Source organism: Varroa destructor, unplaced genomic scaffold (assembly GCF_002443255.2).
Source record: "Varroa destructor unplaced genomic scaffold, Vdes_3.0 BEIS01000004.1, whole genome shotgun sequence".
In the NCBI taxonomy this organism is placed as follows: Eukaryota; Metazoa; Arthropoda; class Arachnida; order Mesostigmata; family Varroidae; genus Varroa; species Varroa destructor.
The window spans coordinates 26,208,627-26,224,796 of record NW_019211457.1 but is presented as its reverse complement, the minus strand read 5'-3'; the positions used below and the strand labels follow the sequence as shown (position 1 = coordinate 26,224,796).

General features: G+C 43.1%; 1 protein-coding gene across 17 annotated transcripts in view; it reads right to left on the bottom strand.

The window, feature by feature from the left end:
- The window catches only part of LOC111249503 (uncharacterized), a 44,796-nt gene that overhangs the window by 4,128 nt on the left and 24,498 nt on the right, over positions 1 to 16,170 (bottom strand). For 16 of the 17 annotated variants that reach the window (XR_015326094.1, XM_022803442.2, XM_086986645.1 and 13 more), the window contains 9 exons: positions 14,499 to 14,948; positions 10,467 to 10,636; positions 9,540 to 9,679; positions 7,886 to 8,129; positions 5,680 to 6,063; positions 4,126 to 4,384; positions 3,401 to 3,503; positions 2,636 to 2,716; positions 786 to 1,090 (listed from right to left, as the gene is read on the bottom strand). Coding sequence is in view for 16 of the 17 variants with exons in the window: in XM_022803442.2 (XP_022659177.1) it covers positions 786 to 1,090; positions 2,636 to 2,716; positions 3,401 to 3,503; positions 4,126 to 4,384; positions 5,680 to 6,063; positions 7,886 to 8,129; positions 9,540 to 9,679; positions 10,467 to 10,636; positions 14,499 to 14,948 (2,136 nt within the window). In the remaining variant the exon portion in view is untranslated. The remainder of the gene's footprint in view (positions 1 to 785; positions 1,091 to 2,635; positions 2,717 to 3,400; positions 3,504 to 4,125; positions 4,385 to 5,679; positions 6,064 to 7,885; positions 8,130 to 9,539; positions 9,680 to 10,466; positions 10,637 to 14,498; positions 14,949 to 16,170) is intronic. The other variant, XM_086986649.1, reaches the window with a different exon arrangement.

Sequence of the window (16,170 nt, the reverse complement as noted above, 5' to 3'; positions counted from 1 at the left end):
GACTCGGCCCCGGTTTCAATAACCGTATATACCCTTGCATTTTGCTCGGCGTACGAAGACAAATAATGCACCGGATCTCGTTCTTCGCCCATCTGCTCGTATTCGAATTTTAGTCAGAGCAAGCATCGGTGTCAAGAGTGCCACAGTACGTCAGGATGCTATAGAAAGATAGTTCAGGCTTAGCGGCAGATCTTAATGCTCGCAGGGTTCATTTCCAATACCTCCTGCAGTTTCAAGGATAAGGATAACTCTAACGGCAATGGTAAAAGAGCGGCTGACAATCACCCGCTGCTTCGCATCGAAATAACGTGAAATTTAATAACAAATCAGAAATAACGTAATTGATAGGAATCCATAAAGGCTGATGATGCAGCGACAGTAGCGATGGTGGCACCCGCTAAAGCAACGATTTAGACGGATTTCAAATAAAGGCTAATACGCTAAGCTATTCTAATATTCTTATTCTAAAATGAAAAATATCTTTTTAGTAGGAAAAAGTCATCTTGGTCAAGTTACAATATCGCTTGTGGTTCATGCATAAAGTTATGCATTTTCTATGTAGCGCGTTCGTACGGGTTCTCATTGCTTCTTTTTTGTTTTTCCAAAAATATATCTCCAAACTTCACCCATCCAAAAAGCTGTCTATGATAGGTTTTTCAGGTGCTCGCGCTTAGTTTGCGAGGTATGCGATTTGCCGTTCAAAATAGTAAACGTCTTCAAATGATACTAGCGATGACAGTTATAACTACAGCAGCGAGTTATAACCACAGTAGTGATATAGTTACCTGTGCGCGCGCTTCTTTCTAGGTTCTCGCAGCACCTGCTGAAGTTCGTTAACGTCGATGACGCACTCGCCAAGCACCTCTCCATCGGCGGTGACTACCTGTAAATGAAGATTGGCTCCAGCTAACTGTCGCTCTTCTTCCAAGATGTACCGCGCCGTACAGTTGAACACGAGCTCTTCATTCTCTTTACACAGATGCCCGACTGGTGTTGATTGAACTTCAAAATCGGCCAGCTCCCATGTGACGACCACGTTTCGCTTGGCCAAGGCCAGCAAAGAAATTCCTTCGGCGACCGAGAAGTGAGCCTGTAATAGAGAGCATATATTTCTGTGAACCCCAACATACGAAACTACTACTTGTAACAAAACCCCTTTCCGTGTTATTAAATATAATCGTCATAGTTTGCGCTCATCTGTCAACGCACTATCGTTGATTGGTAGCTCAGATGACTTTTGTCTGTTTGTATTTCGATAAACAATAATGCGTTGCGTCACGCCCCAAATACTATGATCTCTTACCCTCTAATCCAGAAGCTCAATCCAAAAATGTCGAGGGACAGACACACGACCCCTTTTGGATAACCCTTTTGGGTTGCACTCTATTTAGCGCAACCAGGGGGCGAGGGCATACGCTTATCACGCACTATCCCGCGTTTGCCCAGTTAGTATTCCTATCGCCCCGAACCTTTGTGCTTCTACTTATAGCCTGCTGCAATTGTTTACTGACAAAACCTGTGTAACATATATTGACTATTCAAATATATATAACAGATCTTTCAGCTGTTTTGAGGGGGCATCTAGTGCCCGCGAGTATCCGGTCACTCGCGATAAAACCACTGTGGGTCGGCAACCGATTCGCTGACGGTTAAGATGAGACCTAGAGCTGCCGTCGAATAAATTCGCTAAGGGCTTCCTTGTTTTACGCGTTAGTGGGTGATGCGAGCCAGGCAATGTGATACAATTTATTTTTGGATCGCCTACCCCCGTCTATTCCCCACGTCTACCCTCTCTTCTCGCCCGGCTTGGCTCGTATTTGAGAGATTGAACGGTTTACAAGTAATATAAAGGTGCTGAGATAGACAAGAGAGAGCTTTTGGGGTTTGCCAGCTACCTAGCAGAGGTGATCTGCCACAAAAAGTTATGATGTACTGTGCTTGAAATATAAGATGGGGAAGTATATTTTGGAATTTGTATAATAGGAAGGATTGCATTGACGAAGCCATAGTCATTATTATACTAAGTATGAAGACGTAGCTTGTATGTAATGGACTGATTGGCATATGGCTACGGGGTGTCAATATTTAACTTGAAAATATATTTTTCTTTTCAATTCATTTTAATATGGCATTATAATTTAAATTACCTACGTATGGGCAATCCGTCCTTAAAATGTTTCAGCTTGAAATACGCGTACCAGACTGTGGCCGGTTGAGATGGCTATAAGCAAACGGCTTTTTCGTCAATGCATTAGAGTCAAGTGGCAAACAGCGCCAACACAAAATCGTGCCAATGGCTTTTGTTAATACTACAATTATTATTTATTTTATGAAAAATTTAATTAACAGCATGCTCCCAGCAGCTACCCAGTAAAACTTTGAATACAAAACCAGAAGTACATACGATTTGTTTCTCTGTAAGTATAGTAGTGTGTGTTGCCTATAAACAACCGCATCCATAAACGAAACTTCACTTTTCATTTTAATGTCGCTTCTATAAGGTTTCACTACAGCCGATCTGTATCGTGGGGACCTTTTTTCGTATTAAGGCGCCCATATTTGGACAGCAACGTGGTATGATCACCACCAAATGCATCTCTTCTACAATAACCAACATTAAATAAAATAAGCCTACCTTGTCAATATGTATCTCGAAGTGCGGTGCAGAGCTATCCGCTAACGATAGCTCCGTCATCTCACTCACGCTATCGTCACTCTGTTCGAGTTGAAAGCACGAAGTCGAACCCATCGTGACATACAGAAGACATTGGGGTGCAGCATCGATAATACCGGACAAACAGGAACAACAACAAGAACGCAAGAAAGGTGAAAACTAAGCAGTAAACTCGTTGGCAGCCTAGGGATTTAGAATATTAAAGCAAAAGTATTGACCACACAACTTGTCCTAGCAGGCCTGCTTCTACCACTTCGTCAGACGGGACGGTATATCATAATGGCAAAGTTAGCCGGTAGGGGTTGCCTCGCCGTCGTCACCCCACTCGGAGGGACAAAAGGGGCTTCCTGACGCATACGAAAATGCTGCAACCCGCCTGCCAGATGTAGTGCGTCTATGAGTGAAACTATTTTAAAATGCCTCGCCGGAAAACGCGTCGAGGAAAGTCGTAATGATGGAGGATGACACCGTCTCGAGTGGCTGTGCAAGTTGTTCTTCAAATGCCGCCTTAGTTCCTGTTCGGGCGTCACAACCCCTCGAATCCCGGTATACGAGGGCGTCATAAAAGTTCGGATCGGCGTTATTGGAAGTAAACAGCGACCCGCCAACCGACTGCTTTCATTCAGCGTATAAGCAACGCGAATAGCTAGAGGACAGTAGGAAGCAAGGGATCGAGATTGTCGCCTGAAAAAGCAGGTTTAAATTGGATTAAGAACGGCAACTCACCGATAGGATTTTTGTCGTCTGCTTTAATCTTGAGGGACCATGATGATGTAGTGCGCTAAAGGGGCCGGAGGGCGACATGAACGAACTCTGCTGCTCGGATGATCTGCAGTTGTTGATAAGGGGTGACGGAGATAAAAGAACAGAAGGGATGAGAAGGAAAAAGTAGACGAAAAACAACCACTGATAGGATATACTCAATGGAAAACTGCGTAACGTTACTTATATTGGCCATTTTAGTTATGTTCATTGTATTTTTAAACATATCATGACACAGTTCTGAATGGCCATATCACATCGTTCATTTTGTCGTCTAAATATAAAAATAATTAGAGTAATAGAGCTCGTTAGCTCTTCTCGTTCGTACACTCAGAGTTATTTACTGCGGTAAGTAACCGATCTGAGCCTATTGAATATGCATGGAAATAATCTCTATCTAATCTCTTCGTTCCGTTTGAGTGTTGCATAGAAATGCTATTTTGTCTAGTACAACTTATCTAAATGCTTCATATTATCTACTACTTAATGATTACGATAGATATATCTGGATGACCATATATAACTCATATATAACAGAATCATTTATCTTGTAGTAACAACAGTTACACAATATACCGCATGCAAATAAAGGAAGCCACTTAATTGACACTTAGTTCACCCCCGAGTGTTGGCAGCTATTAGGCGAAGATTTGGGGTCTGAGCTGAGCAAGGTTATTGCCAGTACTCACCGACTGGTTTGTGTCGCCTCGTTTTTGACGAGTGCTGCCCTCTGATAGCCGACGGCCGTACCAGCTCGACGTGGATGCAGCCGGCTACTGCCGCTGTCGCTGTCATCGTGATTCAAGCCTGCATTGCCTAACATGCTATTGTCCTGATGGTCCATGTTGTCAGGACCCTCGCGCAAGGAACTCGTTGACTCCTCAACGGAACTCTGTTGTTGTTGGATTAATAATCGCCGTCGAGGTTTGGGCAAGGGCACACTCGAGCCTTAATAATAAGTATATGCACGTAGGATTTATTCGTCTTCCAATGACCATAATAAGTAATAGAAAAGTTTTTCGTTTAATCGATAAAAAAACCCTAAACCAAACTCTGGCGATAGGGCGTGTCGAAGTCGACTTCTTGAAATGAGCGAACAATTACATTCAAGCAAATAGAAACATATTTAGAGTATTAACAACGACCTTTTCAATCCGCTTTTTAATTAATAAAAATTTTACGCGCTTGCGAGCATGTCCCCGCTTATTGCGCCGCTGGCAAATTAACTAATAAAAATGCACTGAATGGTATCCTCTTGTAAGCCTAAGTATCCCTTCTCTCTGGTATGCCTAAGTGCATAATCAGACATGGATATATTTAACATAAACTTAATGTGGTTGTGAGCAACGATCAGCGATTTAAACAAACGTAATTTAGGCCAAAGACGAAAATGTAGTGGACAAGGTATGGGCTTAGGTAAGACACAAGATTATGTACTAGTGGTGGAAGAGAGGACAGCGAACATAATTTGTATATAAGGCGCCGTCGACTCGTGGAAGAACCCTATCACGTGTTACGTCAGCATCTACTCGCTAACTCTGCCTTTTTGGGTAAAGCACAGGCCACGCTAGTGTGAAAAAAACAAGCTACTTCAGGCTCGTCCCAAGCTATCGGAAAGTCCCCACCGAAGGGGCTTCTTGCTCTAACTTATAGCATATCGACGTTGCTGCACAGGGCTGAACCATGGGTACGTCTCTTAACTAACTAAACCATCCGCGGCGACAAATGGTTACCGATTAAACTAAAAGCGTTTTTGCTCTATCGTTGTGCTTTCTGTTGATTGTGCCGCTCGAAATGTTTGCACGCGGCATCACATTGTTCCTGTACTAGATGTGTCATATTGTGGGACGAGGATCACACTTACTGGGCCTGGTTTTTATAGCACCTAGACATGAAACCCATCACTTCAGTAAGAAAACGTTATACAGTAGAAGAGCACATATTGAAGCATCCGTAACGTACGGACGTATTGTTATATAGACGCTTCGAAAGTTGCTTTTTGATTACTAAATCGAGATGTCCTTAATTGCTTTACTGACTTAAGGTATATTAGTTTCACTTCTATCACTGTCGGCTAAGTTTTGATCACGTAATAGGAAATAAGACGTTAAACGAAGTTTATTCTTAAGCCTTTTTTCGATTTTGTCATAATTTACGAAATCTATTAAGATATATAAGGATCAACGGAAGATCTAATGGACTAATTCAGCGAAGCTACTATTGTGAGGAGGTTTTAGATTTACCGTTTGACAAAGCTGATCCGGATGGAAGCCTTTGCTTAGGTTCTTGATAATGGTGGCGCTGCTGATGTCTCAAATTATCAGCTTGCATAGTCGGACGGGGGTTGTCTGTACTGTAAATGCCATTTAGCTCATATGTGTTTCGCGGATCGGAATTGCTCCTGAATCCGTCTTTCTGATCTCTGACCGTTCGTACGCCGTCGGACTTTGCTTTCAGTCCACTCGGGCGTTCCCGACGCCGTTCCCTATCAAGGTTTCTACCTGTTGATCCGTTTGCTTGGGATTCTCTGCTAGATTCCTTGCTATGCCTTTTCGACGATTTTGACCTACTTCTCCGGGCATCTTCGACCACCTTTTCGATATGCCGCTCAAGATTTTCAAATTTATCTGCTCACAGACAAATTACATGTAGTTGACCGAATATAAATAGGTAAAAATAAATACAAGTAAAAATGAAAAAGCAAATACGAACATTCGCATAATGCAACATCGTTTTATAATAATATTACAAGGATACTTACGATTTGTGATTGTTGTAGGTATTTTTTTTTAGTTTAGAAGCAACTAACTTGCGAATTATGAGAGACGACCTACCTACCGTTTTACCTTATTTATTTCTTGATAATTCGGGCACACGTTAAGATAATAGTTAGTACATGTTCTTGTTTTTTTCTGGTGAGTTGGTATCAGAAAAAATCTCTAATGATTGCTAAACCTATTTTAGAGCGATGTCCTCGTTTTTCATACAATGCACCATATATACGTGGCTATCATATCTTTCAACCTGGAAGGCTACGTTTATCGGCTTACCCGCACTTCGCTTATTGGACTCGTTTGCACAATGATTTTCGGCTACGAAATGGAACACTATAATACATCAAACAAGCATGTTCGGTTCTATTAATTCCAGCATGATGCACCGGTCACCATAACAAGACGAAGTGGAAATAGCCGCTCTCTATATAACACCATAGTTCACTGCTTGTTGTTTTGTTACGTCATTCCTGTTTAGGCGTAGCGTCTTTTGGCAGGAACCGAAAGCGGATTCAATTCTTCAACGTAGATTATCAGGGTAATCCACTGTCTCGCTGTGTACTCTTTGCAGAACAAGTGAAAAGGGGGAAAGCAACATCGCCGACTATCTACCAACCCAGAACAGTTTCTACTACTGCTACGTATCCTAGGAACACATCGTTAAAGCGTTGGTCTATAAGAAGTCTCCAGTTGTCTAACTGTATCTAAATTCTAACCAGAAAGCCACCAAGGGAGGCATCTGCAGATTTTCCCAGGCTTTCCTAATCGCTAACATAGTTGTCGATCTGGTGCCTATATCGTCCTTTCGTTTTAGTTGCCGGTACTTCGATTCGGCAGACATCGCGTGTGCCGTGCGATTTGCTGACAAGATCGTCCGTTGCCTGCGAGGCAGTCGGCTGCAGACGCGGTAGCGTGCGTTCGCTCCTCTCTTACAGGACAACTAGGTAGAAGCCTAGCTAACGGATGCAGCTAAGCAATGCAACGTTTGTGCTGTCTCTGTATGCTTATATCCGCTTACCGGCAGTCTACGAGGTGGCCTTTTTCCGACCTCCATTCGTCGTGTCCTTTTTTCCTTTAGGGGGTGTTATTTAGTCTAGACAATAGCTAGGCTTAGTTGGGCAAATACGTAAGCACCCAACAACGAACGGTGGTACGGTTTGAGCTCAGCCTTGGTAAACGTGGTCGTTCGGTGGCTCGCCCAGTTTCCTCGCTGGGTAAGAGTACTACCTACCCACGCCTCTTCCCGTTCTGTGTTCCGCATTACCTGCATCCAGGACCTCTTCTAAAGATCAGCTAGTTCACCTCTTACTTCTTCCAACGGTTCTATTTTATATACATTTTCCTGTAGGTCTTTCCAACTCACCTTCGGGGGGATTGACAACTATCTTGCTATTTCGTTACTGTCGATCCGAATAGCTGGATTTTAGCAGAATAGGCCAATAAATGCCGCAAGATTCGTCTATTCTTCTTTGTGTTTTTCCCGCACTCCCTTGGTATGTACCCTCCATATCTCGTTATTCTTAGTATGAGCAGAACTATAATATAACTAGCACTTCGAACTATACTACCAAAAGCAATTTTCCGAGGACTCGCTTTTCCTGCATTACCATCCCTAAGCCAACAAGCCAGGCAACCTATGGCCCGCGAGTTAACCTGTGTGTCCTCCGTGACCTACCCTGCAACTGCAGCAGCATATCTTGCAGAAGAGCGCTTCCGCCCAGGTCCTCATCGGTTGATGCGTGCACGATGGAGTCGTGTGTCGCTGAATCGCCAGTTGCCAGTCCTTCGCCCGCTGTAGATGACCGTTGTTCCTGTGCGGCCATGCGCTCCTTGAGCTCTTCACTTTGTCGAACAAGTTTTCGATTTGAATCTTCAACGATGTCACGTTCACGTTCGAGCTCACCGATTCGTTGCTGCAACTAAAGTAATCAAAATAAACGAAAGCAGAATAACGCTGACAGTAGTTGTTATAATAATCGCCGCGTGTGACGGCCCAAAATATGGGTATATAGGCAACGAGTTTTCCCCCTCTTTCTGTAACCATGCGTGTATTCGTGTAGCCCTTCCGTTTTATGGCTGTACAAACGATAACCATAAGATTCTCTAGGAGTGGCTTTCGGCCTTGGGGAACGGAACAGACTTTGCAACCGATTGCCGTGCTATGGGGCGTGCGCCAGAGGAAAACATACATCGACAAATTGGGTCGTGTGCGTTAATTGCCAATGCAAATTTGAGCTCAGAGATTGTATTGTAACGCGTTTTCCCGTTAACGCTATAAACATATTATTAAAATGCCATGCTGCGTATTAGCGCAATGTATCGGGTAATTTTAAATAAAATGAGCACGTTATTATTATTATGACTATATAATTATTGGTACTTTAGAGGCAGAGAACTGGGCGTATTGTCAACGAGTCTAACCTATTCCACATATACTTTGTATTAACGAACCTAAAAACTAAAGTAAATTGTTATTTATAAAATGGTATTGAATTCGATAACGAAAAGCTTTTTTCATACATTTATATGATCTAATTAAAGGTAAACAACTAATTCGAATCCTTAATTTGAGGCAAACTTATTTCAGCCGTAAAATCAAACTCCCGTTCCCGTAAACTCCCGTAAACGTCCCCTAAACTACTGTTTATAAGTGTACACATTATCGACATCGAACAGACCGTTCTGTAGGCATGCGTGCCCGTACGGGCGTCCAGCTGGTAAAATCTGGCCATTCTTGTTTGTCCTATAAGGATATACCTTTTTCGCCACTTAGCGCCATAGCAAATATAATCGGCTATCTATCAAGCATCCCATGGTTCACGCACACCATCGCACACGAATCGACGTTAACGTTCGGATCTGTTCCATCTATCGGACCCGCCCGCTGGACAAGAGGTAGCCTTCTAGTTGTTTTGCTATACATGCATTGTGTATATGAGTAATATCGTTGCGGATACATCAAACGCTAAGGTAGTACGAGTTACCCCGCAGCCTGTTAGGTAATCAAACCTAGTGAAGCGTTGTTGGCCTAGCTTTGTATGGTCAGAGCTACCCATGAATGACGTGGCCTTTATACGCACATCGTAATGAAAACAAAGTAAATATGCAGCACTTAAGCATAAACTATTGCGTTTAACAAGCAAGTGTACCCTGTATACTATTTTGAGGTCATGCTTTGGAAACACGAGAATTCAAAGGGATATACAGAAAATGCCTAAATTGGATGCAAAATGATTAACTGGATGTATTCTAACGAAATGCCTCAGTTATTTGTTCGTGACGAAATGAGTCATAGGATCCATGGCTACAAAACGTATGTAAGTACAAACCTCCTGCAGTAACGACTCTTGGCTTTCTTTCTTGGCCATGGCTTGCTCGAGCTCAAGCAGTTTGGCGTTCTGCGTGTCAACCTTCTCACGAGTCAGCCGGCAGGCTTCCATCTCAGCCTCAAGAGCCTCAACCTGGGTTTCTGAGCATTAAAAAATAATAAAAAAAAATCCTTCTTATATTAAAATAAAAGAAAAAAAATATAGAAGGATGTAAGTGTCGAGTACCGAAAGTACCCCAACTCTAGCCAAAGCTACCACACAGTCTGTGGTAGAAAGAAGTAATTGGGTTGTGCTCGTATGATGGCTCCGCATATTGTTAAATCGAATTTCGCTTGTCCCTTTATATGGCGCAGTTGAGGAAAAATGAATCGTTGATGCAATTTTTCAAGTACACGATTTGTTAATTTTTGTCGGATCTCGTCCCAATAGTGATTCAGCGCCTCTCAAAACATTTTACCTCCCAGTAAGGTTTAGCAAGCGTATATGGTAGGACACATTCAGAATACACCGAAAACGTAATTGCCATAAGCGCAGATTGTATCCCTGTATCCAGTGGCTCTTTCACGCACTAGCGCAGGTTTGCGACAACCCTCATCTCTAAAAATGCTAAATTTAAGCTAAGAATACTAAATGTATAACAATTTCTCACACCGGTTAATTGGCGTGTTATATATATGTCACTATAATATGATTGGCAAGATTTTAATATACGAAATTACCTCTCGCTTATAAATTGATAACGCGGAAAAAAAATTTGCGTCGCTTGTTATTCATACGAGAGCATTGTTCATAACAGGACCTTCCTCATCCAATAGATCAGGGGATTAGACTATTTGTATTTACGTAGACGGCTCCGAGGCGACAAAAGACACGGCCATCTTAGATGTGATTTATAAGTTGAATAGTTTTTGCCCAAAAAAGAAATACCTTTGATTTGTATCTCCTTGTGCGCTTTGACGAGACCAACTCGGGTCCTTGAAACTTCTTGCTCTGCTTCCGAGCGTAGTTTTCGCTCTGAACTGAGTTCACAGTTTAACTTTTGGGCAACTGTCTCCCATTCGCGAACTTCTTCTTCACGCCGTTTGACCTCCGCTTTCCTGAATCGACAGCGGTAAATATGCATACTCACTGATAAATATTTCTTATATTTTCAGCCTAAACGCATTTCTTAGCTAGTCAAAGTGACGTTTCTAATTTTATTATAAATGGTTGTCTATAGTGCTTCTAACGCTTTCACATGACTTTAGGTGAAGGCATGTCTATAGTAAATAGTACACGTCTACAGTATATATATATATATATATATGTGTGTGTGTGTGTTTGTAAAAAAAATTAAACGTCTAATGCCTGTAGATGTGACAGGTAACCGAAATTTGTGGTTTTTCACGCCTGAGGTACGAGACCTCATATGTTAAGACTAACGTCAGGTTTATTTGCCCAACTTATTTGGAATCTTTCGACACAAGAACGATAGAGGCGCTGATACGGCAAGCACCAACACATGGATACTGCTGTCGTTCACGATGACTGGTCATGCCTGCCACTCATTTTCGCCTGGGCAGCTCTTTATCAAGTTCCAGAAAACTACCTCGACTGGTGTGCACGTTCGGTCCGATCAAAGTCAAAAATGTTGGCAATAGGGACATTGAAGGCGGTGAGTTAATAGAAGACAAAAGGATTGGTTATCTCAAGAGGATTAGTAAGGCACAGACAAACACGCAGAGACCTCAATGACTATGAGAGAATCAAAGAATAGCGATCAGGACGTTATTAGAGTGCATTACAAGAGGACGCTATTATGAGCATAAGTCTGCCCAGGTCTTCCTTCCTTCCTTTAACGAGCCCTTTTTATGCACTAAATTATATGAGACAGAATACAAAGCACCAAAAGCGGTGCAAGTAAATGGATTTTAGTGAGAACAAGAGCTTGGGTCCTAATAAAAGGACTGATATTTATTCGATTGTACTAAAACAGCATATAGTTTAGGATGTAATTTATGTTTATTTAAATTAACGCAAGATAAAAACATCCCAACCCCAAAAGAAGCACATACGAACCTATACTACAAAATCGCGCTACTTTGGTGCCTGACATTTGTATAATAAGTGCAGTCTGCACTGTATGTGGAATAAGCTGTTTTTACGGCGCGACGTTAATAAGTCGTTAGCGCCGCAAGTAACAAATAACGAAGTCTGGTATAACCATATTATTATAGATCTCTTGGCACGACACTTTTCGATGGTTTGTGTTAGCAAAGTGCACTCGATGCCATTGGCAAAACATTAGCCACATTGCATGGTGAGGCATCCCTTCTGTTTTTGTCGGTTCCATTTCCCGCCTGTTCGAGAGTGGCAAGTAATCCAGTTTCGCTATATTAATGGTTTGCGTACTTTACCAAGCGTGTTTGGTCATCGTGACATTATATTATGCATGTCTATAGCCACGGGTCGGCCTTTTCTCTCGATTTATTCTGTGATCTAACCACAATACCTTATACTTGGATGTTTAACATCGTAGTCTTACCGGTTATTGCCCCATTAAGGCCCCTGGGTTCGCGCTACCCACAAACGGAAACATACCCATAGACAAGCAACAGACAGTACTAAAAGTCACCTGACAACAACTAACTATGTCTTCTTATTCGGCAATAACTTTTAGCCTATTCGTACTTATTGCGTTTAGTCGTACTTGGCCTTCATGCTCCGTTAGGCCACCTGATCGTGGCAGACTATCGAGAAAAATAAGAGGATTCACATTAGTTGGGCAAACCCAACAGACGTACTTTGCTTTTTTCAATAGCAGGGCTTCAGAGTCCATAGTATCACTATCTCGCCTTTGCCCCAACGCTTTCCTTTTGCTCCTTCAATAGTATTTATCCCTACTCTCTACTGCCTTCGCCGGTTGTGATGTCAATTGATTCCTTCGTGTTGTCGTAGTGTACGTCAAATCTTGTTGGCGCTTCGCGGCAACTAGCCAGGTCTCAGCTTTCAATTGTAAGATGGTTTTTGAGTTTCATACGCGAGTCTGGGGACGGGGGCACTACTTTCACGTCATTCACTTACGTACTCTCTAACTCGCCGGCCCTCAGTCTTCTCCAGTCTAAAGCTTACACGGCAAACCTTCAAACGGTCCGATAGACCGGTCGGCGAGGACGTCGACCAATGATAACAAAAGGAAAGCACATAATTTTTTAGGCGAGTTGGCTTTCGGGGTCTCTGGGATTGCTTGAAACATGTTAAGGCGGTGCGCTTTAACTTGGCTCTCGGGAAACTGCAATAGCGACTTTGGAAAAGCCAACCTTCAATTCAGAGTCAAGTAGCAGACTGGTGCTACTCCTCAAACACCGGTCGATTTTTGCTCCGCCGCGTTAGCCTTATGCCGCGCCACATACGTTGGTTTTGACGACTGCTGGCTAGAGAACAGTGCGCGCGCACATCCAATGAATCAGGCTATGTGATTAATCAGTTACTCTATTCTACTATTTTTGGCTTGCTTGGTGGTTGATTGTACTAACGGTAGTCTGGGACATGGCTTTCAATCAACCAACGGCTGGCCGGCAACGGAAGGCCTACAGGCCCGCAGACGCTGCACGTTACGTTTTCGAATAAAAAAGGACAAGGAGAAGGGGGTAGAATAGGGAGTAATGATGGTGTAGGCGTACGGCTGTATTTCTCGGTTTGTATATCCGAGGAGTAGAGTAGACGAGTAGTCTAGCAATCTGTTACAACTTGGAGTGTGGGGAACAAGCTGCTGGCTTAATAGAGGTCCTAATGGCGGTGCGGACGAAAACCGGAAATCGGGCTTAGAAGCAACAGAAGCGACTTATAGATGCTGACGCTCGGGCAGTTCGTTTGACGTAGAGTTCGATACCAAGCCGTCCGCTAAGCTTGGGTAAACTAGTGAGCCCCTCGAACAAATAAAGCTGCTTTTGTCTTTCGCTTTATAGCATCCGATATGGCGGTTTAACTGACTAGAGAACAGAAGGGCACGAAACGGCAGGAGGGAAGTATGGGCGTGCAAACTAATACTGTGACGGACACGGCTTCTTACTAGATCATTGTCGTTAGGGGCATCGTTGTCGCAGATAGGGCAACAGGGGATGATAGATGATGCTACAAGATGAAAGGTTGGTGTTGCATTTACTGTTCAGTTTTGTCTGCGTGATGAATGTCGTAGTATTTATAGTATGCTAATGTCGCGAATACTTAGACTAATACAGTTGACACGTAATTGTTATGGACTTAATACATAAATCTAAGGTGCATCAAGCACCTTAACCTTGATATAGAATACTGCGATATTAGCGAAGACGGTAACCCAGGAATTTATCGGTGCCGAAGATAGCTCGTGTTGAATGTCAGCTGTCTTTTAAATACAAACATATCTACCGCTAGTAAATCTTTCTTCATGTTGTACATACACGTCCCACTATCTTTTCATATAACGATCGTCATATTCTATTCCCTAAGTTGCCGTCATGATCGAGTCGTACAGGCGCCTAAATAAAGAGCTGATATAATAGAACATCTAAAAGGAAAGGACCAACTTTATATCACCGCAATAAATCTTTTGTACACTGCACCAACTTTTGATGTTATTCAACTCTCTCATATAAGAAGGGACATACTGCGCACGTAACTACTACCGTGCTACGTACGTAACTTGTGGACGCTAATTATAGGATCTCATGTATACCAATATAACGACAAAAGAAAAAGAAAGCCAAACAAAACAATACTCCACTTTCCACGCCCGTACATCTTTAGACAATTGTGTCCGTGCATCCATTCATAGACATATGTCTTATATACACAGGGATGTATCTTTATGTATAGGCGTATCTGTCTCCGGTCACTTCAACCGGCCGGGGCTTCCCACGGCTACCCTCTTCGAACAGATTGTCGATCAGGTAGATGGGTTGCGCTGTCAGCAAACATCTGCTTACCAAGGATACTTACAAGGCGCATATCTCGTTGTGAGCTTCCTCGAGCAGACCCAAACTGACCCCATCAATGCCAGAATTATTAGCTGTTCGACTCCGCGAGCGAGCTGTTGCACTCGCGGCACCCATACGACCGCGTGTCGCGCTGCGGGCCCGGCTTATAATGAGGGAACTCTGAGGTCGGGGGTTGTTTCCTCCAGCGAACGGTGCTGCCCCAGAAAGGGCTACCCCTCCAACCTGAAAACTGGTTGGGCCCGATGATGTTCCACCGCCAATTCCTGCTGCACTGACGATCTTTCTTTCGCGCCCACCGCCGCCGCCGCCGCCAATTGCTTGCGGTGTTAGGGTCCCGTTTGGCAACTGACGTAAACTATCCTCATGATAACGAAGTTGGCTCACGGTCTGAACATCAGATGATGCCGTACGCTTTGCCAGAGCAATAACTCGGGCTAGCTTGGTTTTCAACCTGCAGAGGTAAATACAGTAAATTGGACGTATAGATGTATTAAACATGATGTAGATCACTGGCTGCCTTTTAATATAGGGTAAAATTGTGTAGACCATTATAAAAGAAATCTTGGATAACTCGATATACGTACGTAACCTACTGGCCCTTTATAACATCCATTGTACTAATATCCGATGAAGTATTGCAGGAAACGCGTTATCACATATTGAGATTTGTTTTCACCGCATTTTTACAGAAATGTAATTAATTGGCTGTGGTTGTTTTTGTTGTTGATCTGCGTTATCACTTCCTATTGGTCCAGCTATGTATCAATAGTACCATAGCCCAAACAATGCCGAATGCGTAATCTGCAACCCATTTAATTAGAGGCTACTTCTGTCTTGTTGAGCAGACGTCGTTTAGAATTTCCACCAACATCTCGTTGTTCCCGGGCATAATCAATCGATATGACGTCTGTATGTCGACTGGCATCGATGCTATAGAACCCTGCCGTCTTCGCGCACCTTACGCATTATTACTGTGTACTTTTAAACTGTAAGTTACTTGCCATGCGGGCGACAAGCTTAATGGAAGTTGGTATAACAAGTCGTAGTTGACGCTTAGCCAGCTACCATCTGCTTCTCTTGATAATTCTCAGAATTCACTCAAATCAGATCGAGACAAACCCAGAAGTATTCGTCCCTTCTGACATCCTGCTAACCCTCCGCCCGTTCCAGTCGCACGACGCCAAACAACGAGTTGACTACACATGTCGACCTACACCGAAAGAGATAGCCGAGACATTGACGGTACCTTATACCAGGGGCGCGGGACGGATCTCGGCTCCGTTTCATATCTAAATCTATTGTATCAGGCCACGAGCAGGCAAACAATAGGCTAGCAGAAGCTGCCCTCAGTGAGACGGCGTAATGCTTCAAAGCTGGGCTCGCGCGTTCCTTGCACTTCAGGTGCCCTTTGAAACTTAGATTATTTCAGTAATAGCCAGAGTCAAGCTAAGCAGCGGGCCCCAACCGCCCGATAACCTCTAGCCATGTTGCGTATGGTGTCACACACACATGTATAATATGGCATATATAACAATTCAGCTGCTGTTTATGTGGTCTTAGATTTGTGTACTGCAGTTCTCATTCAATATAGTCTTGTTAACAAGTGAACGGAGTCGTTAATAGGACTTATACTTACAGGTAGATTGATCCTCATTGATATTAAGTTATACATA